Here is a 25,851-nt window from a genome sequence, read left to right as displayed (position 1 = left end):
TTTTACAATCTCATATTTAGACTCATCATGGGATGTGACCCAAATGAGAAATTGCAAGAAACCAATTTCGAAAACTTCAAAAAAAAGAAGCAGCAGATTTCAATAATCCTCAAAAGAATATGATCCTCCTCTGGCAGAGCAATAACGAAGACTAGTTCCAAAACGAATGACGTCACGAAGATCATTCTTTAGCCGAAATGTTTACAGTGGTGCTGTGATGATTTTAACCAAAAAATTTTAGATTGACTTGGCAATTTAAATAAGCTTATATTTGTATGGAAAGTTATCTTTGGATGAAACGAGTGTCTAATCATACGGTTCTTTTTTTAACCCTGACCAGAATGAAACATTAGATTTAAGGTCCCAAATGCCCTAGGAGTACAATATCGGAGCCCTTACAGAACATTGAGGTTTCGATTAAAAACTCTTAAAATTGCAGCTGCATTCATGGAATTGTCCCAAAAATCGGTTATTTGACATTTTCTTGTCATTGAACCCTGTTTCCGGATAGTCGTTCTACGAATTTTGAAAATTTCTCAAGGTCTACCTATCATTTTTTAGAATGTTAATTCGCCAAATTTCGAATTTTCGCAAAAACCTAATATAACTCGAGTATCACATTCACTGACGAATATGACTTTCATTTTAGTATTGTCAATTCAAAAAGATCGCACCGGTGAACACACAAACAAACAAGTAAAGAAGGGGGCGGAGCGATCCGTGATGAACGACTAATAGACAAGCGCGCTCACCTCTGCACCAAACAGCGCTTGTCGGCTTCTGCCGCTAGAACGATTATAAAACGAGGAGTGGGCGACGCTTGAGCCGCTGCTTGGAAGAACTGTCGCGTTCTCGCTTGTGCAGTAACAAGGAGGTATGTTTTGGTGTCCATTGTTATTTTCTGACTGTACTGTGCCATATATCAAAAAACTAGAATTTTGAAAATTTTCATGTCTGGCCTCCTTTAATAGTTTTCGAAAAATAGTTATGGGAAGTGAGTGTAGAATACGGAATCCGGAGACAATATATTTCATGGAATCCGGACATCTCTGATGGCTAGGTTGAATATTAATTTTTTCAAATGGGTTTTTTTTTCAATTTATTACTACATAGAACTGTCTCCATTTTCACATGCTTGAAAAAACTTTTCGGATATAATAAGGTTTTCAAAAGAAACCGAACATGTGACCAGAAGCCGAATGAGCAGAAAAAGAGAACAAATGATTAGGGAATGTCACTCATTGTCTCACATATTCTCCCATCATATTGCGGTTGTCATTCATTTGTCTCAGAACCCCTCCCCTTATTATTTCTCAACACACTTTTATTACTCTCATCATCATCTCAATTCATTTCTATCCGGCTGTGGCTTATTTTCTATTGTTGCAACTTGTTGGAATTTAATTCAAATGCGAACCTTCTTTGGGGTTCTATGGCTTAGGTTCAGAAAAAAGTTCATTACCTATTTACTAGGGAGAGCCAATTAATACAGAAGCTTTTTGAATGAACATGCAGAAATAATAAGACAACAAAAATCGAAAAATACGAGAAAAACTGAGCAAAATGTCAGAAACAAACAAAATTCGGACTCATTGAGAAGGATTTCTCCTCTTCTTTTTCAGAATTCTGTTCATTTGTTTATACCGCCCAACATCTCTGGTACATCCTCAACTTTTCGCATATTTCTTACATAAGTGCATTCTTGTTGTGAAGAAATGAAAAAGACGCCGAGGAGCAAAACATTGAACAACATGAGAGACTTTCAAGTTAGTAGCAATAAGCTATAGAAACGAAATTTGACGGCATGGTCCCAAGATGATTATTCCATGTTTTCGGGGTCTTTCAATGAATACTTTTGGCAGATTGTCTGAAATGGTGTCTTAAAAGCTACAGATTTTAAAAAGACGGAAAATTGTAATTCCAATTTGAAGAGCATTTTTTTGGTCTGACCCTAATTATAAAATCACACACCATTTTAACGAACTCCTTCTTGAAATTGGTTTCAATTAAAACATTATTCTGGTACGAAGCATCGGAGCTGGGGAAGAGAACTGCTGGTGGCCGTGGCCGAAGGTTACACAACGACAACTACCGTATCCTAAAAGGAAATTCCCTTTTCCGGATATGTTTCTCGATTTTCGTGCGTTTTCAGACAATTTTTTCACTATCAAAAATGTTTATCTTCCGACTTTTTTGTGGAAAAATAACAGAAATTTCGTTGAAAAGCGATGAACAGCGAGAAAATAAATACGGAAAATTAAAAATTTTTTACTACTTATTAGGTTACTGTAGTTGTCGCTGTGGGATTTTCGACTAGTTTTTTGAAGTTTTTTTTTTCTCTTCCACTTCTCTGATGTTTTATACAAGCATACGTATTCGATAGCATTTGATGTACACATTTGCGCAACACTTCATTGTACTGATCGTCCTTGCGATGATCGAAGAAATGACATCGTCCTGACCTGAAAATTCTGTTACCGATGTTGAGATAATATTGAACGTCATCTCAATTCATTAATTGCGTCTAAATCCAATTGCCAATTATGTTCAAGGAAGCACACACAATACACAATAAGAAAAGCATGAGGGTGGAGAAAATGAGTGTGGAGAGAGATTTTAACGCAAAGATGATGGTAGAACATGGATGAGACTGTTTTATGGTACATATTGATAAAACTAGATTTAAATGAAGAGCGAAGTATTATGTACACGAACTGGAGCATAGATGTGATTAAGGACAATCAATTGAGTGAGAAAGGGGAGCAAGTAAATGATTACTGGGAAGTCATGGAATGGACAATTTCTAGGGAACGGAACGAGAGAAGAGAGGATTTTTGAATTTATCGAATTATCATCATCAAGAGAAACCCGGAACAAAATGGAGAAATCAGCACCAGTTAATAGGCATTTGCATCACTGTTCGTCGGAGCTCGTCACTTTTTTCAGGAACTGATCGTGACGCTTGTACTCGCCGAGAGCTCTCGTCGTTTGCTCGTCTGGAGGAAAATCAGACTGTTTATGATTCGGCCCGAAGTCGCGATCTTCTTTCAACGAACTCTGAAAATGAATAAGTGAAAGATTTGTTTTGATTTTGAAACACTCACCACTCCCACAGCATTGTTCAATATTTCTTCTTTACTAAGCTCGGTTGATGATTTTGTTGCTTCATCTGTTCCATTCTGTCGGGTACAGATAATATCATCTGGGTTGAAGCGAGCGAACAGGGCCTTGACTTCCATGTACTGTGGATTTCCCATCGCTCTCTTTTCAATGTTATCCCACATTTTCTCTTTTTCTTCATTTTGTGTTTTTTCATTGGTTCTCTCCTTTTGATAAGCCTGCGAACATTCGTCGAACAATTTCTGGTTCATTTCCATGAACATTTTTAGAGCGTTGTAGATGAGTCCGTGGATGGTCTTGTTCCAGTGTGACTTGCTGTTTTTGAACAGAACTGGAAACATGATGGGGATAATAGCACGCGCATTATCAGCAACCAGAGACATCACATATTCATTGTTCCAATAGTATAACGCCCGTTCGGCAACTTGGAAGTGAGGACTACTCACACATCGAGCAATTTGGGTGAACAGTGGAATCATAATCTTTTGGAATTCAACAGGTTCAATCACATCGAGAACTTCTTCCAACTCATTCAAAAACATGACCTCTTTTGGACTGTGCTGTTTCGGCCAAAATCTGAGCATTCCATTGATTACAGGTTCAGTCAGAGAAGAATCTTTCTCGATGAATTGTACGACGCAGTAGGCGAGTTGAGGATGATAGACCGAGAGTGATTTGACTTTATGCAATGGTAGGAGAACTCGCAGTAAGAATGTCTTGTGTTCTTCTTTAAGAGGAAGGGCAAATCCATTAATAATACTTCCAAGGATTTCGAGTAACTCGGCGATCCCGTTATGTCGTTCAGTTTCGTAGATGAATGAGTAGAAAATGTTGTTGATTTGTTTCCGAATATATGCACGATGTCCAAGGAATTTTCCGTATATTCTGTGTAGCGTTGTTTTAAGGAAGTCGCGTTCTCGTGGATCCTCACTGTCCATGATCATGAGAAGACGGAGAATGAAGTTCTGATCGATGTATCTCTTAGCTACTTGTGATTGAAAGTCTGGGCACTCGAGGAATCGCAGGAAGAACTCGTAGACCAACTGCAAAAAATGAGAAGTTGAGAAAAATAGAATCTTCAACAAACCTGAAGATGTGGCCACGCGGCTTCTAAAGTTGGCTCATCCTCATCTGGGTCAAATTCAGCGCCAATCGGATTTGTTGGAGGACTCAAAGGACGGAACAGATTCGTAGAAAACATGTTGATGGCCTCCGGGTAAACGGCATCGGAAAGGGTGCCTTTGGAAGCAGCGGAAACGTAGTCGACGAGTTCGTTCAATGCAGCTCGCTTGACTTCTTTGAATTTCAAATCGCTGAGAGCATCGTTGGCAAAGTCAAAAACGACACAACACTGTCGTAACTTCTGGATGAACAGAGTCTCTTTCTCGCTTCCCTCGGCATCTGAATAGAGAACGAAAATTGAACAAATGCGTTAAAGATAGACTGGTACCTTTTATGGATGGTAGTTTTTGCAGCTCTCTGTTTTGGGAGATGTTGAACATGCTGCTGGACTGACGGCGTTCTCGTCGAGGAATCATCGGACCTGAATTTCATGAAATAAATATTCATTTTTATTCTGGGGATAAAAAAGTACCTCCACCGTAATTATTCACTCGCCCAATACTTGCGGGTGGTGGTGCATCGGCAGGTATCATGTCGCCTGAAAATATTGCATTTTAATATTTACTTCAGAACCGACTGAATAAAAAGGAAAATATCGAAAATTCGGTTTAAAACTGAGTTGTCCGAGAGGAGTACACCATGCCGTGGACTAGGAAAACGCATGAGACGTGTCCTCAACTTCATGATAACTTTGCGCGGTAACTCAAAATTTAGGTTTTGACCATGTTTTTAAAAAGAAATTCAGACTTTTGGTTGTATTTGAAGCAGTTTTGAACTTCACACTGTCTGGATATAAATTTTGATTCAATATATTCAACGCAGAAGTGTTGTCAACATATCCGAAAATATATTCTTAGAAAATGACTGAAAAGAACGGAAACGGAGGCGTGACGAGCTAAAAAAAAACACAATCAAACTAATTGAGCTGGAGACCTAATCCGTTCCAACTGCCTCATTCGAATGCTGCCTCTAATACCTTCTTCTTTTGCGATTTAAAATGCGCGCGAAAATCAGGAGAAGGGTAAACCAAATTGATGAGAAAAGAAGAGAAATCTGTGAGGGCGCAAAAGGACTAACTAAAAGCGCATAGAAGAAAGAAGAACGTTTTTTTCTTCTTCTTTTTTCTTCTGTGAGAAATAAAGAAAATGACGAGCAAAAAGAAGAAGAGACATCAAGGATATGGGAAGAAAAAAGTTGGTCATCAATAATGTGTTTGTGCTTCATGGGCTCCCACATTTCTTGTTGTCAAACTGGCTCCTCCTCCAGTCTCACTGATAAATGTTTTTTTTTATTCAGTCGTAGTCGACTCCAAAAAATATAGTCGAGTTTTTTCGGCAAAAAAATCGGCTTCAAATTTTGTTTGCAAATTCAGTGAAAACGAAAATATTGAGGCTTGCAAATTCTCTCTCTCTCTCTCTCTCTCTAGTCGCCTTCAGAGAGATCGAACTAAGCTAATTTAGGCCTACCTACTTCGATTGATTCTAAAGTTTTTTTGCACTCTCTAATTAGCACAATCTTCTTTTTTTTTCATTTTTCCCAGAATAAACCTCCAAGATCTTCTGTCCGAATCATGGGAATCGCAGGGCCTTTACTGCTTCCAGGACCATCATCCTTCGATTGCTTCTTTTCCTTTTCTTTATCTTTCTTCTCCACTTTTCCGTTCTCCTTATCCTTTTTTTTGGATCTCAACATTGCAGATGCGGAACCGACCGCCTGGAATTTAATTTTGAACTGTTAAAAAATTTCAGTAATTTTGAGGATTATAAGAACAATAACACAAAAATGGACAGTAGGACAGAAGTTAGTTATTCAAACGATTTTTGGTTAACAGGAAATTTAAAAGTTCAAAAAATCAAAAAAGAATAATTTAGAGTATCGGATTCCAGGAAAGGCTCTTACTAGAATAAATTAATTCTATTGAAAACTGGAACAGGAAATTCTGGGATTCAAGGAAATGATATCATCACTTGAAGAAGATGGAATGGGCACCATCTACTAAACAGCGGAAATCAGAAGAAAAAAGAGTAAAAAACGGATGGCGCCGTCCCTCTTCCCACGCTTCTTCGTCTTCTACCCGACAGCTCTTCCTCAGCCTTTTTTCAGCGCATTTTTCGATTAACCAGCCCTCTTCTTTTTGTCGTTTTTCCTTTAAAAAAGCGGAGCTTCATTCTCTTCAATTTCCAATTACTGCTTCTTTGTAAAGAAGACACGATGATGCTGTCAAGGATCAGATTCTGATGAGCAGGCTGAAGAAGAAAGCAGAAGACGAAAAATGAATGAATTTGGGGAAAAGAAGGGAACCTAGTGCACGACTACTTGACAGATACGAAATATTTATAGCTCGAGTAAAGCTGGAGAAGAGAAGAAAATGACTATGCTGACACCGGGATAACACGAAAAAAAGAAGAAAGCAGGTGGAATTTTTTGTTTGGTATCCAGTATAGAAACAAGCAATTAGTAAGCTGTTGAGGCCTTGCGTGTCTTTTGACAAACTGAACAAAAATGGAAAAAAGGGTTGTGTGGGATGGAAGAATGAGAATATGGGGGAAGAAAAATACTGAAATGCTGAAAAAAGACAAACTGGGAGATTTTAAAATCAAAATTTGAGATTTTGGTTGTCACCTATGTGTAACCTATGTGAAAAAACTAGGTCATCACGTCGAACAATGAAAATAGTTCCTCGCTGCTATTCTAGTATGAAGGTGTGGAAGAGAAACGTTGACGTCAGTGGCTAAAGGTCCCGAAACGACAACAACAGTAACCTAAAAATGATTCTATCTTCATGATTTTGTCTCGTTTTATTGATTTTTACCGATTTTTCTGTTGTTTTTTCCCAAATCGGTGGAAAAATTAACTTTTTTGACAGTAAGAATATTGTCTGAAATCGTTCGAAAATCGAGAAAACAAACCCAGAAAATAACGAAATTTTTAGGTTACTGTAGTTGTCGTTGTGTGACCTTCGGCCACGTTGAACCGGTAAGCGAACATTCTTTTCCACAACGCCGATTTTTTGTGCTAGCATAATAAGGTCTCGAGACATATGAAAAAAATTTGGCATTTTTTTCTAAGTTTCTGGATTGTTACGGTAATTGGTCAAACATGATCACAGATATTTATTTTTAAAATTTGATATTTGATAAGATAAAATATTCAACCATAGAATAAAAATGGAACTTTGAAATGCGGATATCTAGATCGGATTGCACTTTGAGCCCTATTAGAAATCTTTGAAATCTAGGATCATTTCAATTATAAAATAGAAATTCTATTGATTAGCACAGAGTTTTTTTTTCAAAAAAATCAAACGGGGCGAAGAAGTTCTCAGAGCAAGGTTTTCTAACTGGTTTCAAATTTCTTGAACCTTTTTTTTCTGGAACACAACAATTTTCAAAACGAGCAACATCCAACTTTAAGTTAGGTTAGAAAGTCTAGACGAAACAAAAAACAGAAGAAAATTTCTCGTCTGATGTCGTTAAAAAACCAAGGGGAGAACACAACGGAAAGAAATGAAATCTTGTCTGGGTGCCCGGTATTGGCATCATATTTCAATTTTGAAAATCAAAGAGCACAAAGGAATTCGCCTATATTGCGCGGAAGTATGAGCCAGTGTAAAATCCCCAAGTCCCTCACGTGCGGAAATAATGCGCATCCGTCTTCCATATAGTCTATGGGAATATTTGAAAAATAACCAGAAGAACATGCTGTCGAAATGGGCAATTCATTTTATTGGGAGTAAACCGAGTCAGAGAGGGGAAACACTAGATGGTATCTCAAGAGCTCATTAAATCTAAAAACAAAAAAGTAAAAACCAAACAACTCTCTAACCTCTTTCCGATCTGCTTAGAAGTGATTAAAAGTAATAATCACTCGGGAAAGATTCTGTTATCGCAATGTTATGATTGACATCGAATAAGAACTTAATTGAAAGAGAAATGATACCCCATGATTCTCATGTTTTCCTAGAATCTGATCCAAAAAAACAAGTAAAACGATTTCACTTGCCTCGTGATTTCTAGTTGCTAATTGCATGCAGTTTCAAAGGGTAGTTTCAGAAAAGGACTTGAGCACAAGTACTATCAAAAATTGAATGAAAAACGGAAAGTCAACCCGGAATAGAATAACCAAAAACGAATTGAAAGTGAGCGCAAAACGAAGACACACGAAAAGACATGCTGCACACACATACAGCCTATTCTTATTCTTCTTTTTTCTTCTCCCTTGACGTTTTTATTTTCTTTTTTGTGCTTGGTGATGGTGGTGTGGCGCCCCGCGGCCAACGAAAAAAAAACGAAGCTCGTCAAAATTCGGGTCGTCTCTGGTGCCTCTCTGATTGAAAATTCTACCACCATATTTTGTTTTTTTTTGAGTTGTTTTATGCGCTTTGGAATGGGAGTTTTGGGAGAAAATGCTGATTGTGAAAACTAAATAAAATTTTTAAGGTATTGAGCTACGTAACTCTGGAAGCAATAAGAATATGGAAAAGGGGTATTATCATTACAACGAGTTTACACTGATAAACGATTCTTCTACAGTAATCATTGAGCTAAAATTGAAGAAAAAACAATGAATTTTAGACACTGTTTTTTTTTCTCTATTTTTCACTTTCAAAGGTGATAAAAAATTTACAGTAAAAAAACTAGTCGTCATCTGTCTTATCACTACCACATAACAAGTTTCTTTCAAATGTTCCACATTTTTTGAGGAGGAAATTTTTGAGTTAGGGACTGTGTATTATTATGGTACAAAAAATCGAATCTGTGGAGGAGAAACGCTGGTGGTCGTGGCCAAAAATCACACAACTACCGTAACCTAAAAATTCTGAATTTATTGTCTCGATTTTCGTGTTTTTTCAGTGAAGTTTTTCATTATATCAAAATATATCAACATGCTTTTTTCCGACTTGTTTGAGAAAAAATAACAGAAAACTTGACGAAAAGCAGTGAAACGAGAAAAAAAATACGAAAAAAAAATTGTTTGGTTACGGTAGTTATCGTTGTGGAACCTTCGGCCACCGGTGTTTCTCTTCCACAGCATTTTTTTCAAGAATAAGTTCCAGGTTATCTGGCACAGTATGATTTTTATTGGTCGTTGTGATGAGTCACTGATGACTTATTTTTTCATATGTTTTATAACTGCAATCTCAACAAGAGTTAGACACGAATAATCATTTCGGTTGAGCTAAAGAGCCTTGACAGAAACTTGCAAAAAAGTAAAACCACTCTTCAAAGAAAAGCCCAAAAAAGTGGGGTCGTAACTTACCCGGCTCCGCAAACTAAGAGTAGATGAAGCACCAGCGAACATGAATTGAAATGAGAAACAAAAAAGAGAAAAAAGAAGTAAAAGAAGAGTTCAGGAACAACCAATTCTGTGCTCTTTGGGCTTTCTACCCAGTCTTATGTCGTCTTGTCTCTTCCTGTGTCTTGATCTCTATCTCTCTAACTTTTTGAGGTCCTGCAACAATTTGATTTGATTGGAAAGTGACAAGTGGCCATCGAGTGAGCAATTGAGATAGAGAGAGAAGAGAGGGTTTCAAAAGAGAAACAAAAAGGGAAAGATGAAGAAAAATATGTGATACCTCTAGTAAAAAAGTTAATGTTCACTAATCATCGACTTGTCAGACTAAAAGATGAACAAGATGACAAGGAAGTTACCTATTAATCATCTCAAAAATGTAACAAGTTGTCTGATATTTAGAGAAAGGATAAAAGAAAAAGAAATCGATCAAAGAAGATTTTTTAGAAGAAAAGAAATCACTGAACAGATTTTGGGGAACAGAAAGTGCGAAACGTGAGCATTCTCAGCAAATCATGCGACCTGTAGTTTTACAAGAAGATGCTTGAAAACAAATCACATGTGAGGAGGAAACTTTTCTGTTAGCCCACAAACAAATATATGGCTATAGCAAACAACAAATATTAAAAGTGGAAAATTTGAAAATTTTTGGAGGAACGGAAGTGTGGCTTTTGAAAGTTGCTGACTAACTGTAATACTGGATCGACAACAACTACGGTAGTTTCGAGAATGAAGAGTTTTGGGTGGATTTCGAAATTTTGAAAATTGGTTTTAAAATTTGGTTTTGAAATTGAAATACCCAGAAAAATATCACTGGGATTTATAAAGGTGGAATGGGAGCTGTGGAAGAGAAACACCGGTGGCCGTGGCCAAAGGTCTCACAACGACAACTACAGTAATCAAAAAAGTATTGCAACTTACCGTATTTATTTTTTCGATTTTCGAGCGTTTTCTGTCAATTTTCCACTATAAAAATGGTTTTATTTTCCTTTTTTTGTGGAAAAGTAGCAGAAAATTTGACAAAAAGCAGTGAAAAACGAGAAAAAAAATACAAAAAAATGAAAGTATTTTTAGGTTACTGTAGTTGTTGTTGTGGGACCTTCAGCCACGGCCACTACACACCAGAATATCAGGAAGTAAAAAAAAACTGATCTGGAATTTTCTCAGTCTTTTCAAATTGCGAAGTACTAAATTCTTGTGCACTTTGAGAACAATAACCTCTCTTTACTATCTCAAATTGGAGCAATTTCAAATGAAACGAGTAAAACAGAATGGGTCGCCTCAGGGCTATAAAATTGATATAAAAAAGAGAAAAGAACTGCGGAAAAGCGACGAGACGCTGCTCCTCTGAATCTCGATGAGACACAACGGGGGACCACGGGATTCCGATTGAGAGCTGATAATAGTGATAAAGAGTGCCCGAGCACCATGGCGGCGGCAACGACTACGGAGCACAAAAAGATAGAAGCGGAGCCTGCCTGCCGCCATGGCTCCGGACCCCAAGACTCGAGATGACATTTGTAAATTTCGCGGGATCCGACAATGACACGGGACGCGAGGAGAGCAGCAGGCGCGTCGAGATGAGGAGGAGCTGTGTTTTTGTGAGAGGAAAAGAAACGGAAAGTTCGTTGGAAGTTCGAAATTTTGTGTTTTTTGATTTTGATTTATTAAGAAAAAAAAACAATATAATTAGGTTTTTCTGAAAGGAAAATTGGTGGAGAACCGAGAGAACCGACCCGTGAGGACTTGTATATTTCGAACGAACATACAAAAAAAATGCAGAAAATATTTGGGCACCCTCTCGTATTGGTTAGTGTCATTATACAAGCAATACATACAAAAAATACCAAGAGGTCAGGGGAAGGGAAAGTAAAAAAAAAAGTAAATACTGATCTGAATGTAAGAGAGTGAAACATTGTGATGATATGAAAACGGTACGAGAAATGTGAATAAAATTGAAAATAATTATTGAATAACGGTTGTTATTTGTGCTGAATGATGATGTTGAATATTATTTCCATTGATGGTGTTACCCTGAAGTTGCAGTAAAAGTGGAGCAATTGATGATGAGTGCTGGGCTTTGACGAAAAACGGGTGATGGAGTAGGTCTCGAGATGACCACCGTTGGTTGATGTCTTTGACAATGCAGTGACTCAATAGATCAGTCAACCGTGAGAGACCTGAAGCGATGCGATGATCTGGGTCGATTTATTTTGTTTTGAAAATTACCTTTGCATGTCTACTGAATCGAGATTCTGGTTCATCTCGTATTCTCTTCATGGCCTGGAATGGCTGATCATTGAAAAACGGTGGTTCTCCTTCGACCATTTCAATCAGCATCACTCCAAATGACCAGATGTCAGCACGTGTGTCGTATGGTTCTCGAGCAATCACTTCAGCTGCTGTCCAATATGGAGTACCGACCAGAGACCGACGACGAGGAACTTCTTCAGACAGCTGGCCACAAAACCCAAAATCTGTTAGTTTGACAGTACCGTCTCGTTTTAAAAGAATCGAATCACTCTTGATATCCCTAAAGTAGAGAAAAATTAAGATGAAGTTCCTTTGTGAATAATACCTGTGAATAACTTTTCTCGCGTGAAGAAAATCTAGAGCACCAAGAACTTGACGAGAGATAGTTGCGATCTGTGGTTCTGTCATCCGAGTAGATGTCACGATATCCGTCAAAGAACCCCCTTCCATGAACTCCATGACCACCCAAAGTTCTTCGTCGACGAGATGTGACGAGAAGAATCGAACAATATTCGGATGTTGATACTGTCGAAGTATGGAGACTTCGTTAAACAGAAGCTCTCTCCGCTGTTGCTTTTTTAGATTCATCCGTTTCACAGCTACTATTTGTTTTGTCGATATCTTGAAAGCAGCGTCAACGACTCCTGTAGACCCTTCTCCAATTTGTTTGTAATCTGTTAAGTCAGAACGTGGATCGTCGCTGTCTACTACAAACTTCAGCGCGTTTCGGAACTGAAGAAAAACGAATAAGGCTTTCTTGTTTAATGCTGAAACTTACATCTTCATCACTGACACCTTCTCCACATTTCGGTTGTGTGCGAACCGTCTGAGGAGTTGTTGGCGTTTTCGGTCGCATCTGTGGTGTCATTGTTCGTGATGGTGGAGCTACAATCGTTGTTATTTGATGCGCTTGACGAGGTTGTTCTACTCCGAACGTCGTTGTTGTTGCCGTTGGAGGCCTTTGATTACGGAGAGGCAATGGTGCGTAGCTTGGATCATTGAATGGGTATCCTCTTTGACTAACTGGTGGGAGAGATGGACGAAATGATTGCCGAGATACATTTATAACTGGTGACGCAGTGGCTGATATCCGAAGACTGTTACTTCTGGCAACACTTGGAAAAGGTGAGTTGGTGATTCCGAATGGAAGAGGCGTGTTATACCTGAAAGTATTGGTGTTCAAAGAAGAGCTAAAATATTATTTGAAAACCTGGATGATGGTCCTCGGATCACAGTTTTGAGTTCAGCGACATCCACTGGTGTAATACACGATGGATCGACCATCGGTTTCGGTCTCGATATGGATCGTGGTGGACCGAGAAGAGCTTGCCATTGCTGAAAAATGATTTAATGAGCTACAAATTAAACGAGAAAAACACTTACTTTCGGCAGCCCTGTGTAGGTACCCGTTCTGGCATCGAAACCAGCATGTATTCTATGTTCGAAGTTGCTTGGCGTCGAGATTTCCGACTTTTTCACTTTTCGACGCAACGAGAAAGTTCGATTCATTTCCTAATGTGCATACTGTTATCTGAAAATCGACAAAATAACCGAACGAGAATGGTAAGACTCTACCAGAAGAGGCAACGAGGAAAACCAATAACATTCTTAGTATATCGGCACAGTGTGTAAAGAAGACCCATAAACCGAATGAGATGCTGAAGCGCAAATATTTGAATCGGAAATACATAATTTCGGGGAAAAAGCGAGAAAAGGTGGATGTAAAAAGTGGTTTTTCCAGTTACGAGAACGAACAAACCGTATTTTTATGACCAATAAGGAAAGAGTTAAATGAAAAAACGGATATAAAAAGTTTTTAAGGATCTAAACACATAATTAGCTAGAATTGTGTTTACAAAACGTCGAATACACACTCAAAATAATTAAAACAGTGTTTATCGAACTTTTCAGTAACTTTCCAATTGGATTTCCAATAATTCTTGACAATAATTGGCACTTGATATCCGCAACGATACTCCGATATCCCGCCACGCGCGTTGTTTATCGTAAATCTACACTCATTCAGAAAGTCAATCTCAAAAAAAGGAAGTAGGAATCACTTTGGTTTCATGTCAAAAATAGGTTTCAAACTACTTGATGATTATAATTAGAATCCTTTCATTCCCCATCCATTTAAAACTTCTAGAAGAATAAAGGCGAAACCGGAACATAGCAAAAGACCGCGTTTAATAACGCAAATGCAACTATTTACAAAAAATATAAAAATACATTATTTTCCGAAACTCGAGACAGAGCTGGCAAGCAATGTCAGTTTCTACAACAACAAGAGAAACTTGGGACAATGTTAATGTCGAAATTGTAAACATTTATAATGAAAACTCAGTAAGACTAATAAGTCTGCTACTCAGTGAGACAATCATTGATTTCCAGTTTTCTCGTATGATGCTAGCTACTTTTTGTATGATATTATTCATCGCATGTGGATTCTGGTGCATCTGTGCTTCTTGTGAACTTAGAAAAGAAGAAGAAAACAGTTATAATAGAGATAAGGACTTTGAGAAAGATGAAGTGAACCCTTCGAGATCAAACGCTGGATCGGAAGTATAGACGATTAATTATTGAACTCTAGTTGATTTTCTAGTGACCTGAATAAAATATGAACTCCAAACGCATTGAACTCGTAAATCTATGATTTTCGTGAACTTGAAAATATCCAAGTTTAGTTTCGATTTTCCATTATTTCACCAATAGGGACTTGATCGTAAAACTCTCTTCGTGACGCGAAACTTGAACAATGACTCCCAAAACGGCAAAACAGGCAATAAAATCAACGACGATGGAAACCTTCAATCATGTCGTCATTGAAATCACGAATTTTCATACCATCGAGATGGTAAGATCAGCTTTTTGAGTTGGAATAAACTGAGTTTTTGTTTCCAGTGGTTCCTTATACTCGTCGGAGTTCTGATTCTTATTATTTCTGTTTTGTGTGGAATTTGGTGTTTAGTTGCTGCGAAAAATGTGAAAAACGACGGGAAAACTCACTTCGACGATGATGATGAGTCTAAAGGATCAAGGTCTAGATCTACTGCTGGCTCGGATTTCTCTGTGATTGAAGTTGAAGAGCTAAACGTTGAAAATTCGGGAGGCATCAGAAACTATTTGAATGGGGTCAGAGTTATGAATTGTAGATGATATACTAACTTTAAAAGTTTTCAGATTGGAAAAAGTTTGATGTTCAAGGAGTAATACTTGATGAATTTTCAATTCAGCGACCTCAATGTCTTTTCATTTTTTTCTATGTCAGACTGACCAATAAACTGTATTATTTATATAGTTTTCTTAACGTAGTGACACAGATTTAAAATCAAAATTTTAATAACTACAAATCTAAAAAATCTAAACACGCTGTCATTTCACGATCTTGTTACTGAAACAAATGTCTTTTAATCCGGATAACTCTACTGAAATATTCAATAATGTCGAGCTGACAATCGAAAATCATGATTATAATGAATTGGTGATATCTTAAAAACTATTGACATAAAAAAGGATTATTTCAGAGGTCCACTATTGTGATAACTTTTTTCGTCATTTACATACTAGTCTCATGTGGGTCTTGGTGCATTTATGCAGCTGGAAAGATCAGTGGTGGGATTAAAAAAGAGCTAGATTTGAATTTTTCTGTTTCAGAAGAAGCTAATGTGTATCATTTTGAAAACGAATTCAAGCCAGATAACGAAGAATCAAAGTCTAAGTTCAAAAGAAAGGCAGCTGGTATTTGTGAAATTGAAATTGAAAACGGGAGTTATCAGACTAGAACCCAAACTTATCTGACTACAGTAAGAAAAAATTTGAGTGAAATATTTGATGAACTAAATATACTTTCAGTTAGCAAGAAGTTTTATGATTTGGAAGGAATGAGAGAGGATGGAATCAATACCTCGTTTTTTTAAATTTTTTCCCCAAGATCCGTGTGTCAATTGTTTGTTTTGACAATAAACCTTATCTCCGTTTTTCCGTTTGATGTCAATATTAGCTCATTGAGTTGTAACGAGAGAAGACCAAAATAATAACCTTTTTTAGTCTGTTTTCTTATTCCCTGAACGGATCAACCGTGAACCCTGTGATAGCAGCACCCCTTAGCTCTTAACTCTGAGCCAAATCTCGGTTCCTGTTTAAGATATCGAAAAGTTGTGGCTCAAAGTTAAAAGTTAGGATGGCCTTCTATTAAAGGTTTACGGAATTTAGATTATTCCCATCAAATTTGAGATCAATTTATTTTGAAACGATTGTTGAATGAACTGCAAAAATTAGGATATGGTTGGCAGATAGTTCCGATTCAATCCATTTCCATTGTTATTGAGATTGCTTCCATGGCTGGTGTGTAGGCTGAAGTTCTTTGAGACCAAATTATTGGTGTTTCCATTCAGAAGAGGAAGATAATTGGGACTCTGAAAATGAAAGATAACTAAATATTTATAAAACAAAAAATAATACATACCCTCTTGGAAGTGAGATTTGTTGGAGTACTGTCATCGAGACGTAATCTGAGAGTCCAGTTTTGGAAAATCGCATGCTGCATGAGCTCACTGCAAGACCAACGTCGCTCTGGAGACATTTCGAAGCACTTCTGAAAATAAAACGTTTTTATTTATTTTATCTTTTAAAACCATACATAGAGAAAGTCTAGCTGCCCACTGCTAGCATTTGGAAGTTTTGAAGGAAGGGGTTCCAGATGCTCTGGTTCAGGAATCGAGAGACCGAAGAAGAACTGATTGGTTCGAAAAATGGAAATGTGTCTGGGTAGGAATTCTCCCAAAGTTTTACGAATATGGTACAACTGATCGATATCACTTCTTCCTGGCCACAATGCTTCTCCAGTCATCAATTCTGCATAGACACATCCAACAGCCCAGATGTCTACGGGCGGTCCATACTGCACATCTCCAACAAGAAGCTCTGGACTACGGTACCATCGAGTTGCCACGTAGTCAGTGTACATTTCAGTGGTATCTGAAGGAAAGTATGATTTAAGATTTGATTCATATACATGACTTACTGATTATTCTGGCAAATCCAAAATCTCCAAGTTTGACTTGATCGTTTCGTGTTAGAAAAATGTTCTCTGGCTTTACATCTCGATGTATGCATTTGTTACTGTGACAGAACCTCAAGGCGTCTAACAGCTGATAGATTATTTTCTTAATGAGGTCATCGCCAACTCTGAAATCTCACAGATACTGAAAATGGCTAAGCCTAGATTAGACTAACCCGGTGGGATTCTTTTCCAACTCGTGAAGAACTGTCCGATCACACAATTCAAAAACGAGATGAAGCTTCCGGTTTCTTTTGAAAACTTCGATCAGGCCAACCAGGTTTTGATGTTTCAGTTGCTGAAACAATTAGATTATAGGTGGATTTCAAAAATAACCTTACTTTCAACATTCGAATTTCCCTCAACGCAATCTTTTTAATATGCGGATCATCCTCCGTCTCTACGAACTTCTTAATTGCTACTATCTGTCCTGTATCCTTATTCTTGCACTTGTAGACAACTCCATAGGAGCCTTCTCCCAGTTTCGAAATTCTATCGTACTTGTCCATAGCGTCACAACGGCGTTTTGAAGAGCTGGAAACATCAAAAATTAAAAAAGAAAGTTGTCAGTTCAATAATTGACTCGATGTGGTGAAAGCAAATCTTGAGCTTTTTCTTTCTAGAACTCAAAAACCAAATCATGAGAAAAAAAAGAGAGTGAATAATAGGGTTTGGTGAATATATTTGAGAAGTGAAGAGGAGGCTGGAATTACATGTTCTGGTACAATTAGTGTTCTCAATTTTTATATACGAAAATACAGACAGAAAAATAACAAAGATGAATTCTCTTGTGATGTATAGATTCTTCTATAACAGTCTAGAATCGACTAATATTTTAATTAATCCAAACATCTTCAAACAACAACTAATTGGATCTCATGAGTGGTTTCTAGTTCGGTTTCTAGTAAAAAATGGCTGGGCCACAAAATCACGAGAGGAAATTGTAGTATAGTCAGAAAACGGGAAACAAATCCACTCACTACTTGTTCGTAAAAGTAAGGTATTGATAAGGCGGGGGAGACAAGGCGAGCGAGAGATTTCAGAGATTCGCAGAGCATGCATCGCCATGGGAACAAGATGTATGCAGAAGAAGAAAAAGAAGAAGAAAAAATAAAACGGGAAAATGGAGAGACGAGAAATTGACAGCAGTTTTACGAGTGATATGTATTGCCTGGGAAATTTTTATAATTATCAAATTTCTTGTAGAAAATTAGGAGGCATTTGAGACGCTGGTATGAAATGGAATTTAGGGGAATACGATTGCAAAGGAAAAACATGTCAATTCGGACTACTTGGAGATGTTTTCTATTACCGTAAAACCTGTAATAGAAGAGCCCCTAACTTTTAACTTTGAGCCATTTATCTATGTTCCTGACAAAGATATGAAAAAGTGGTCAAGTGATAAATCGTTTATCATAATATCAGAAGTGTTCTGTCATTTGACACATTTTTGATACCTAGAATTGGAACCAAGAAGAATGAGCTCAAACTTGACAATGTGGGGCGCTTCTATTGCAGGTTTTACAGTTGTTGGAAATTATCATGTATCTTCAAAAACCTATGGTTCTGAAAAATTGAAGATCACTTTCATTATCTAGGTGCATTCAATTGGGCGTTTTAAAAATTTCAACAGGACCCAAAAGTGAAAAAAAAATCAGGTGGCACTGGAGTAATAAATTTCCAAATTTTCTAAAATTCCAAAAATTTTAATTCTGGTTCACTGAAGTTTAAAATTCTGAATTATACTTGAATACGTACACTTCTGAATATCTAATATCTCGAATTTCTTAAATTATTGAATTTTCGAACTTCTGAAAATTCAAATTCTCGAATTTCTAGATTTTCGATTTTCAAAAATTTTGAATTCCCGGATTACCGAATTTGAAATAGACACATTTGAAATACGTCACCCAAGCCAACCGAACCGGGACGGGCCTGGCTCTGAAATTCTCGACCATGGCCCCTGATTTTTCAAATATGCTAATTTGTTTATTACAGTTCCTAACCTCAATTCGTGTTCCCTTAACCATCATTTCATTCCCATTTTTCTGAACTTTGCGCTTTCGTTGCAAAACTTTTCCACTGCGTTTTGTCCAGTCATGTCTCTCCCAGAAAATACGCTAAATGGGGGACCAAAATTGTGTGGAGCCACCATGGATACTGACACAAAGAGACACCACTCTCTTCCCGTTTATTCTCTACTTCTTCTTCTTTCGCAAGACTCTTGTCCAGGAAATGACGCTTTTATTTACGGGACCCTCGTGTGCTATGATGTGAGCTTTCCGGGTCTCGTAAAGACTTATTTCTTAAAGTGACAGTTTCAGCCAATACTCCAGATTTACAGAAATTAAAAAAGAAAATAAAAACGTACTTTTTCAGAGAACAAAACAAGTTGTTTTCCATCACTGTCAGTGCTTCGATCTCAGCAAAAACCATGTCGTCGCTGAAAAAAAGAACTGAAATAACATGAAAAGCAGAAAATAGGTCCGACGAAACGTGCAAGTGATGAAAAAGAAGATAGCTTTGGCTTTAAATAATTTATCAACACGAAAAGGTGAAAGATGGATGGAGCTGTAATCAGGAAATATCATTTGTAGGAATACATTTGAGATGTTATTAGATAGACATGAAAGTATAATTTTTTCCAGTAGGACTCTATTGATATTCAAAAGTTGTAAGATTGAGTTGTATCCCAATTGAATGAATAGAATGTGCCATTCGAAAAAAAAATGAATAGACAGTTTATAAAAATCAGCTTATCTAACAATTGAGACATGCTAACCTCAGGTGAGACAGTCAATAAAAAACCTGAGCACGAGTCCAAGTAGTTGTCCGGATAATCCGAGTAGCTATCTTCTTCTCAATAAGAAATTCTGAGAAAGCCAATCGACTGACGTACAACAATACAACGCAAATTTGTATTCATAAGACGACGAGTATATGTGAATTAGCCAGAAAGAAAAAAAATCGAATGTGAAATGGACGTACCTTTTCGTTTTTTCGAGTCGTGGTGCACTCAATTTCTTCCTGCTCAACGAATTCAACGGAGATTTGGACTGGTCCCGACAGATGTCAGATGGTGTGAGAAACAGAGAATTCTCCTTCGAAGAGGAGCACGATGTGCCAGAGGTGTCGATCCGCAGAAGCTCCAGTTTGGATAACGGATCATCGACGCGGATGTCCTGGAATTAGATGAAGTTATTAGAACGTGTTTTTGAGAAGCATTTTTTAAAAACTTAGTGAGAGCTCTTATCACATCTCTCGAGCAGGAGTTAGAAAATGATAATCCGTACCTAGAATCCTAGAAAATAAATCCATACTCCTTCTATTCAAAGTATTATTTGTCAATTGTTCACAAATCCTCCAACCAACTAACCTTGCTTTTCCTCCTTTCGGAATTCGTCTCCAGTTTGACTGCAGTCAAAAAAGAAAGAGCTGTGCGGGAAGGTCCCTTTCCAATTTTAGTCGCTTCTTCCGGCGTCATGGTTTCCAAACGCCACTTTTGGAACATTGACTATTTAAGAGACGAAGAGTTGAAAAAGTGGGGGAAGAAGAAGAAGAAGACCAGTCGACGAATTTCGAATTCTGGATGATGCTATGTGGTTGGGATGAAGAAATATCGAGGATGGAAAAAGTGGAAAGTGTAATGAAAAATCATTAACCACTCAATGGAAAATATTTTGGTGGAAAACAGATCAGAAGTGCAATCAGAGTACTTTTAATGTCTGGAAAACGCTAATACCGTAAAACCTGTAATAATAGAAGGGCCCCTAACTTTTAATTTTCAGCCAATTTTTACTTACAGATTTTTTGATTACAGATTTCACCGTATACAGTGTGTTGCAGGTTCTTACGTCCACCCATGTTTTAGGTCATAACTTTTTATGGTAGCTTGAAAACCAAAAAAAAATCCAGATTAGTCAAATTAATAGATTCCATAGCATGCCTTATTTGGTAGCTGTAGTTTTACGAAATATGGAAGATAAACTAACTTCTCAGAGAGCAAAAATGTACTTTGACTTATAAATGCAAATCTCGCTAATCAAGACTTATCGTTGCTTTCTGAATAAAAGTAAACAGCCTTCTCGCTTGTAACTTTGATTTGAAATTTCCGGCATTCGAGAAGTTACAGATCGGAAGTTGCAAATCGACCCGGATGAAGAAGAAAGAAGTGAAAAAAGAAAACATCTGAAAAAGAAAAACAAGTATTTCCAGACGCGACCCACTTCTCGACCCATCCACCTGGAACAGAACATGAAGAAAATAAAAAAGAAGAAGTAGGAAACGAATGACGGCAGAAAATGGGGGGGACCCATTGACAAGACCTGGCTGGCACAAGTGGAAGCACGGGAAAGGACCCAAATTATCCTTTTGCTCTTTTTCTTTTTGCCATACTTCTCGTCATCTTTTGACCTCTCTAAAAGTATGTGAATGCATCTTTATTTATGTACAACTTATTTCGAAGACAAGGAAAAAGAAAACCACAGACACGTAATGGATTAAGCAGATAACAGGAGATCGTAAATGACAAAAAGTTCAAAATGACAAAGATAAATAATGAATTGAGAATGAAGTTTGAAAGAGATTCTGTGGTTTGTACATGGTACAAGATCATATGAATTCACTGGGGAAGATCACTATGGAGAAATGGATTGGATCACGATAATTGGGGTTTTCAGTCAAATGAGTGTATATTTTTATTATTTGAATTGCTTCTGAAGCGTTTCCAGCAAAATATGGAGCTACGTCTTGGCGCCAAACTATTCTACCAAGTGCCTGGGATCGGTATTTAGCAAGGAATCTTATCAAATCTTTATATGGTTTTAATACATTATCCATCTGAACAAATATCGGTTTAGTTCTATCATTGTTTCTATGTGAAAACTTACCCTTTTGACATCTTTCTCGAATTGCATATTTCGGTAGATTAGTATCATAACAGCGCTTAGATCGTTAGCAGCTGTTTCAACACTGAAAAAAACAATGGTTTCTTTGATTTCCTGTTATTTCTTCCTTACAGTTCTTTCATATATTCAGGCTGCTCTTCAAACATATCCAAGAGTAAAGTATCATTGAACATAGTTTTGGAACAAGCAACACATCTCAATAAGATATTTTCTCTTGCGCGGTTCTTCATTAGTCTTTTCCAAGCTCTGAAAATGAACTGAAACGTTTCCAGTGTCCCAATCTCACCACTCACAAATCACTTTTTTCCCTGAAGCGGGTGCTACAGAGACCATTGAAAATACTATCTCTTTCCATCATATAATGTTCCATGTTCCATTTTTCGAACAGAAAATCAAAATCATCCTCTGTTCCGTGCTTGATCGCAGCAGAATAAACCCAAGGGCGGAGGTAGTATGGAATTCTAAAATTATAAATACATTTACTATGGTCAGATCGAGAAGGAGATACATACTTGTTACAATCCGAACCACTCAACAACTGAAATTTTCCAGAACAATTTCTCCGAACCTCTTGGAATCTCTCTGTAGCCATTTGAATGCATGGTTCGTAATCGATTATACATGCTCTTAATACAACGATATCTCGAGCGGAGCTTAAAAAATACGTTTTTAAAGAGCTCAAACAGTCGTTACTTACAACAAATCATGTTGTATGTCCATGTCCGCATCTAGTCCTTGAGCGTTAAACTGGTCGAATAGTTTTCCAATAATGAGTGACAAATATTCCTTTAATAATAATTATGCTAAACTCAAGAACGTCTTCGTTTCCTTACTTGGTATTCTGACCAGAATTCAAGACCATACATTCTCGGGAGGAAATAGTCCATATAAGCACTGAACGTCTGTAGCGGGCGGTACTCGGTCTGAAAGGTCAATCCGTTAAGATATGATATCATCGATCACATCAATCAACTTTCTGATCTACGCGTCTGTGCTTTGGTTCTAAAGAGATGATATAAGGGAAACAAAAAGTGTCCGATGGTATTTTTTCTTCTTCATTTTCACTCTTCTTCTCTTCAATATCACATCTAATATCTTCATTTTTCATCGTCTTTGCCTTTTTGGGTGTACCCTGTTTGTTTTGCCTTTTTCAATACTTTTCTTACTTTACTAGGTGTGTATGCTTACATTTTCACCTCTATTCCTATATAACACCTTTTAAATAATCAGATTCAAAAAATGAATACGCTGCTCTTATTGTCAATTCTACTGGCTGGAACATCGGCAACGTCAGTTCTTAGCCGTTATTTCAACGAAGCAGATGGTATTCCATTGGCCAGAACTCCTAATGAAGACGCAAGAGTTTCAGATGCTGATGTTGGAATGAAATCAGTGAGTTATAAGTTAGGTTGTACTTTATCTTATTACTTTGAACGACTCAGGACTTATTCATCGGAACATTTGGAGGCCGACCAATCGTAACAAGACAAGAAAATACATTCATAGATCAGGACGGGTACGTAATTTTATCAGTTAGTCTAAAGATCGATAATTCCGTTTCAGTGTCCCAGTCCCAATTCTTCCTTATCACAAAACGTATCACAATTCTGATCAGTTGACCGCATACAAGCGTTTCATGGAAAGATCAAGAGGAGCGCCGACACCAGCTTAATTGTTATAATGATTGAAAACATTAAGATCTCTGATATCATCTTAAACCGAGTGATAACATTCTAAACTTGATAAAAGATGTATTAAAAACTCACCTCTTTACTCATGTACATCGTGACATTGAAGGCAACCTTGTAACTCATTTGATCATGCTCTGCCATTGAAAATGTATCATCAATTAATCGACTTCTGGAGTTGGTTGGAATCACACGATAATCGTGAAGCAGTGCCATAGTGATATCCGAATACATCTCAATGTCATATCGTATACGCATATATGTCAGCTGATGCGGATCCACGACGTACTGTCCAGCCATATCAAAAACGTGTGGCTGCTTATCAGTTAACCAGAACACTTTGTGTTTTGCGGATACGGGATCGTCGTAGAATATCGGAATCTTCCATACTTGATCATTTACTTTGGCTAGATATGGAACGTGCTGAAAAAGCAGTTAATGCTCGAGGAGGTACAGTAATCCCTAAAAAGTTGCGATATTTTCATATGGATCCATATAGAGAGTATTGGGAGTTTCGTTAATTAGTTTGCTTATTGAAAGCTTGATTCGAAGAACATTAGGTTCAATAAAATTACTACGGATTTTTTTGTTGGATTCATCCGAACCTTATCGAGTTCTTGTTTGTTTGGTAAAGCAAAAAATAATAAAAAGTACTCGAAAAATATTTAACCTCAAAAATTAGAATCCTCCCCTCTAATATCTGGACATATACGGAGGAAAGGGCGATGCAATTTATAATTGTGAGGTCGCTAAACTTTTTATCATACTTGTGGAAAAGATGGCCGGGCCGAGATTTTTTTGAAAGCGGGCCGGGCCGGGCCGGGCCGGAAAAATTAGGGCATGGCCGGCCCGCTTTTTGAAAATTTCGAAATTTTAGAGCAAATCGTCATTTTTCAAGATGACTCTTCTTCTTAATAAATGAAAATCCACACTAGAGGCTGATTCTGTTGAAAAAAACAGTTTTGAGGTCGTAATTAGAAAAAAACTTCACCCTTGGCTTAATCAAGTTTGATTTTTTTGCTAAAAATTCAACTAAATTGACTTTTTCGGATGGTTGTATGCATTTGGATTAATATTTGTGCTATTGAAACTATTTTGGCACATTTGAAAAGTAAAATTTTCGAAAAGTTGTACTAGGCGGGCCGAGAGGGCCGGGCCGGGCCGGGCCGAGGGTTTTGAGGCAAACGGGCCGGCCCGGCCATCCACATGTATGCTTTTTATGACTGGATTTCGGAAACGTTTTCTTTACTGAAACTACCGATATTTTTAGATTCTATATTGATCCATGTAAAAATATGTACCGTGAAATGTGTTAGCCGCCCACACTGTTAAGTTTCGGCTCAATTATCTTAATTCTTATGCAAGACATCAAAAATATGCCACGGATAAAAAAACTTCTGATATCATAATGAACAGTTTGTCAGTTGACAACGGTTTTATATCTTTAACAGGAACCAAGACAAATTGGCTCAAAATTAAAAATTTGGTGCCCTTTTGAAATACTTCAGTACCCCTTATAAAAAAGTTATCTTGTTACCTACTTCGTACTTCTCCTGTCTGAGTGTTACGATACTGCCTTCTTTGCGATTCACGTGAACCAATGGAAAGTGTGGTTGTCGGATCCATGTGTCCATTACATCAGAAAGAGAAAAGTTCTGACCACTGAGGTGACCACCTGCTGATGAATCGTGAACACTGAAAGGAGAAATTTCTTAGTTTTTGAAAATCCAGTTTTCTCTAGAAACTTCTAGAAGGTCACCGGCGAAACATTAGAAAACTCACTAGACAAGTACATTGAACAAGTCCTCGTGATCAGCATTTTTATACAGAAAACTGTTCAGAAATCTGCGAAGTCCTTTCTTGAAAGTATCTTCTTCTATAATCCGTTCAATCATTCTGATGATGATCGAGGATTTTTTGTAGATGATGTGGTTCAAGTGTGAAGTAACTTCGGTGTATCTTCCAGGATTCGAATACTCTCCACCACTGACTGGAATCATACCATTAATCTGATCAGATCTCAGAGCAAAACATTGTAACTCTGCTCTGTCGTCCTAAATACCGATATTTGTTGATTCTGAAACCAAAATATCTAAAACTCACATATCGCCAAGTGGTGTTTTCCAAAAAATCAACACCTTTGAGACTGATAAGTGTAGCAAATCCTTCATTCAGCCAAAGATCGCTCCACCATTTCATGGTTACTAAATTTCCGAACCATTGATGAGACACTTCATGAGCAATGATTTCTTGAAGGTTGTGCTTCTGGATGATTGGAAATAACCCATCTTTGTAAAGCCCGTCACGCTGTCGGATTGTTATCAAACCTGAAAAGTACTGGTAGAGCCGCTATGTAGATTATTTATATTCTCACCCCAATTTTCCATAGCTATAACATTCAAAGCCGGTA

General features: G+C 37.5%; 6 protein-coding genes across 6 annotated transcripts; 2 read left to right on the top strand and 4 right to left on the bottom strand.

Annotated features, from left to right (window-relative positions):
• Positions 1 to 2,913: 2,913 nt before the first annotated feature.
• Cbr-pptr-2 lies at positions 2,914 to 4,775 on the bottom strand (the record flags this gene model as incomplete). Its single annotated transcript, XM_002636375.1, has 5 exons — positions 2,914 to 3,057; positions 3,105 to 4,163; positions 4,208 to 4,521; positions 4,571 to 4,663; positions 4,715 to 4,775. 5 exons carry the CDS (start codon positions 4,773 to 4,775, stop codon positions 2,914 to 2,916), a joined length of 1,671 nt encoding a protein of 556 aa, XP_002636421.1.
• A 6,724-nt stretch (positions 4,776 to 11,499) lies between these two features.
• On the bottom strand, positions 11,500 to 13,296 carry Cbr-pak-2 (the record flags this gene model as incomplete). Its single annotated transcript, XM_045237559.1, has 6 exons — positions 11,500 to 11,714; positions 11,778 to 12,067; positions 12,113 to 12,519; positions 12,566 to 12,950; positions 12,998 to 13,122; positions 13,171 to 13,296. 6 exons carry the CDS (start codon positions 13,294 to 13,296, stop codon positions 11,500 to 11,502), a joined length of 1,548 nt encoding a protein of 515 aa, XP_045097836.1.
• A 1,891-nt stretch (positions 13,297 to 15,187) lies between these two features.
• Positions 15,188 to 15,704, top strand: CBG23081 (the record flags this gene model as incomplete). The annotated part of the gene is made up of 4 exons (XM_002636377.1): positions 15,188 to 15,268; positions 15,312 to 15,399; positions 15,442 to 15,525; positions 15,640 to 15,704. 4 exons carry the CDS (start codon positions 15,188 to 15,190, stop codon positions 15,702 to 15,704), a joined length of 318 nt encoding a protein of 105 aa, XP_002636423.1.
• Positions 15,705 to 16,061: 357 nt separating this feature from the next.
• On the bottom strand, positions 16,062 to 20,330 carry CBG23082 (the record flags this gene model as incomplete). Its single annotated transcript, XM_002636378.2, has 9 exons — positions 16,062 to 16,202; positions 16,253 to 16,381; positions 16,427 to 16,764; positions 16,811 to 16,974; positions 17,023 to 17,144; positions 17,188 to 17,380; positions 19,218 to 19,289; positions 19,835 to 20,028; positions 20,223 to 20,330. 9 exons carry the CDS (start codon positions 20,328 to 20,330, stop codon positions 16,062 to 16,064), a joined length of 1,461 nt encoding a protein of 486 aa, XP_002636424.2.
• Positions 20,331 to 21,457: 1,127 nt separating this feature from the next.
• On the bottom strand, positions 21,458 to 25,828 carry CBG23083 (the record flags this gene model as incomplete). The annotated part of the gene is made up of 12 exons (XM_045237558.1): positions 21,458 to 21,685; positions 21,736 to 21,817; positions 21,865 to 21,999; positions 22,047 to 22,214; positions 22,266 to 22,406; positions 22,451 to 22,539; positions 22,587 to 22,676; positions 23,520 to 23,864; positions 24,983 to 25,136; positions 25,224 to 25,495; positions 25,545 to 25,768; positions 25,816 to 25,828. 12 exons carry the CDS (start codon positions 25,826 to 25,828, stop codon positions 21,458 to 21,460), a joined length of 1,941 nt encoding a protein of 646 aa, XP_045097835.1.
• Positions 22,993 to 23,425, top strand: CBG23084 (the record flags this gene model as incomplete). The annotated part of the gene is made up of 3 exons (XM_002636380.1): positions 22,993 to 23,145; positions 23,196 to 23,269; positions 23,317 to 23,425. The coding sequence occupies 3 exons, from the start codon at positions 22,993 to 22,995 to the stop codon at positions 23,423 to 23,425; spliced, it is 336 nt and encodes a 111-aa protein (XP_002636426.1).
• Positions 25,829 to 25,851: the final 23 nt, after the last annotated feature.

The sequence above is a fragment of the Caenorhabditis briggsae genome (assembly GCF_000004555.2).
Source record: "Caenorhabditis briggsae complete genome, chrV, whole genome shotgun sequence".
Taxonomy (NCBI): Eukaryota; Metazoa; Nematoda; class Chromadorea; order Rhabditida; family Rhabditidae; genus Caenorhabditis; species Caenorhabditis briggsae.
This window is presented reverse-complemented; position numbering and strand designations above follow the sequence as displayed.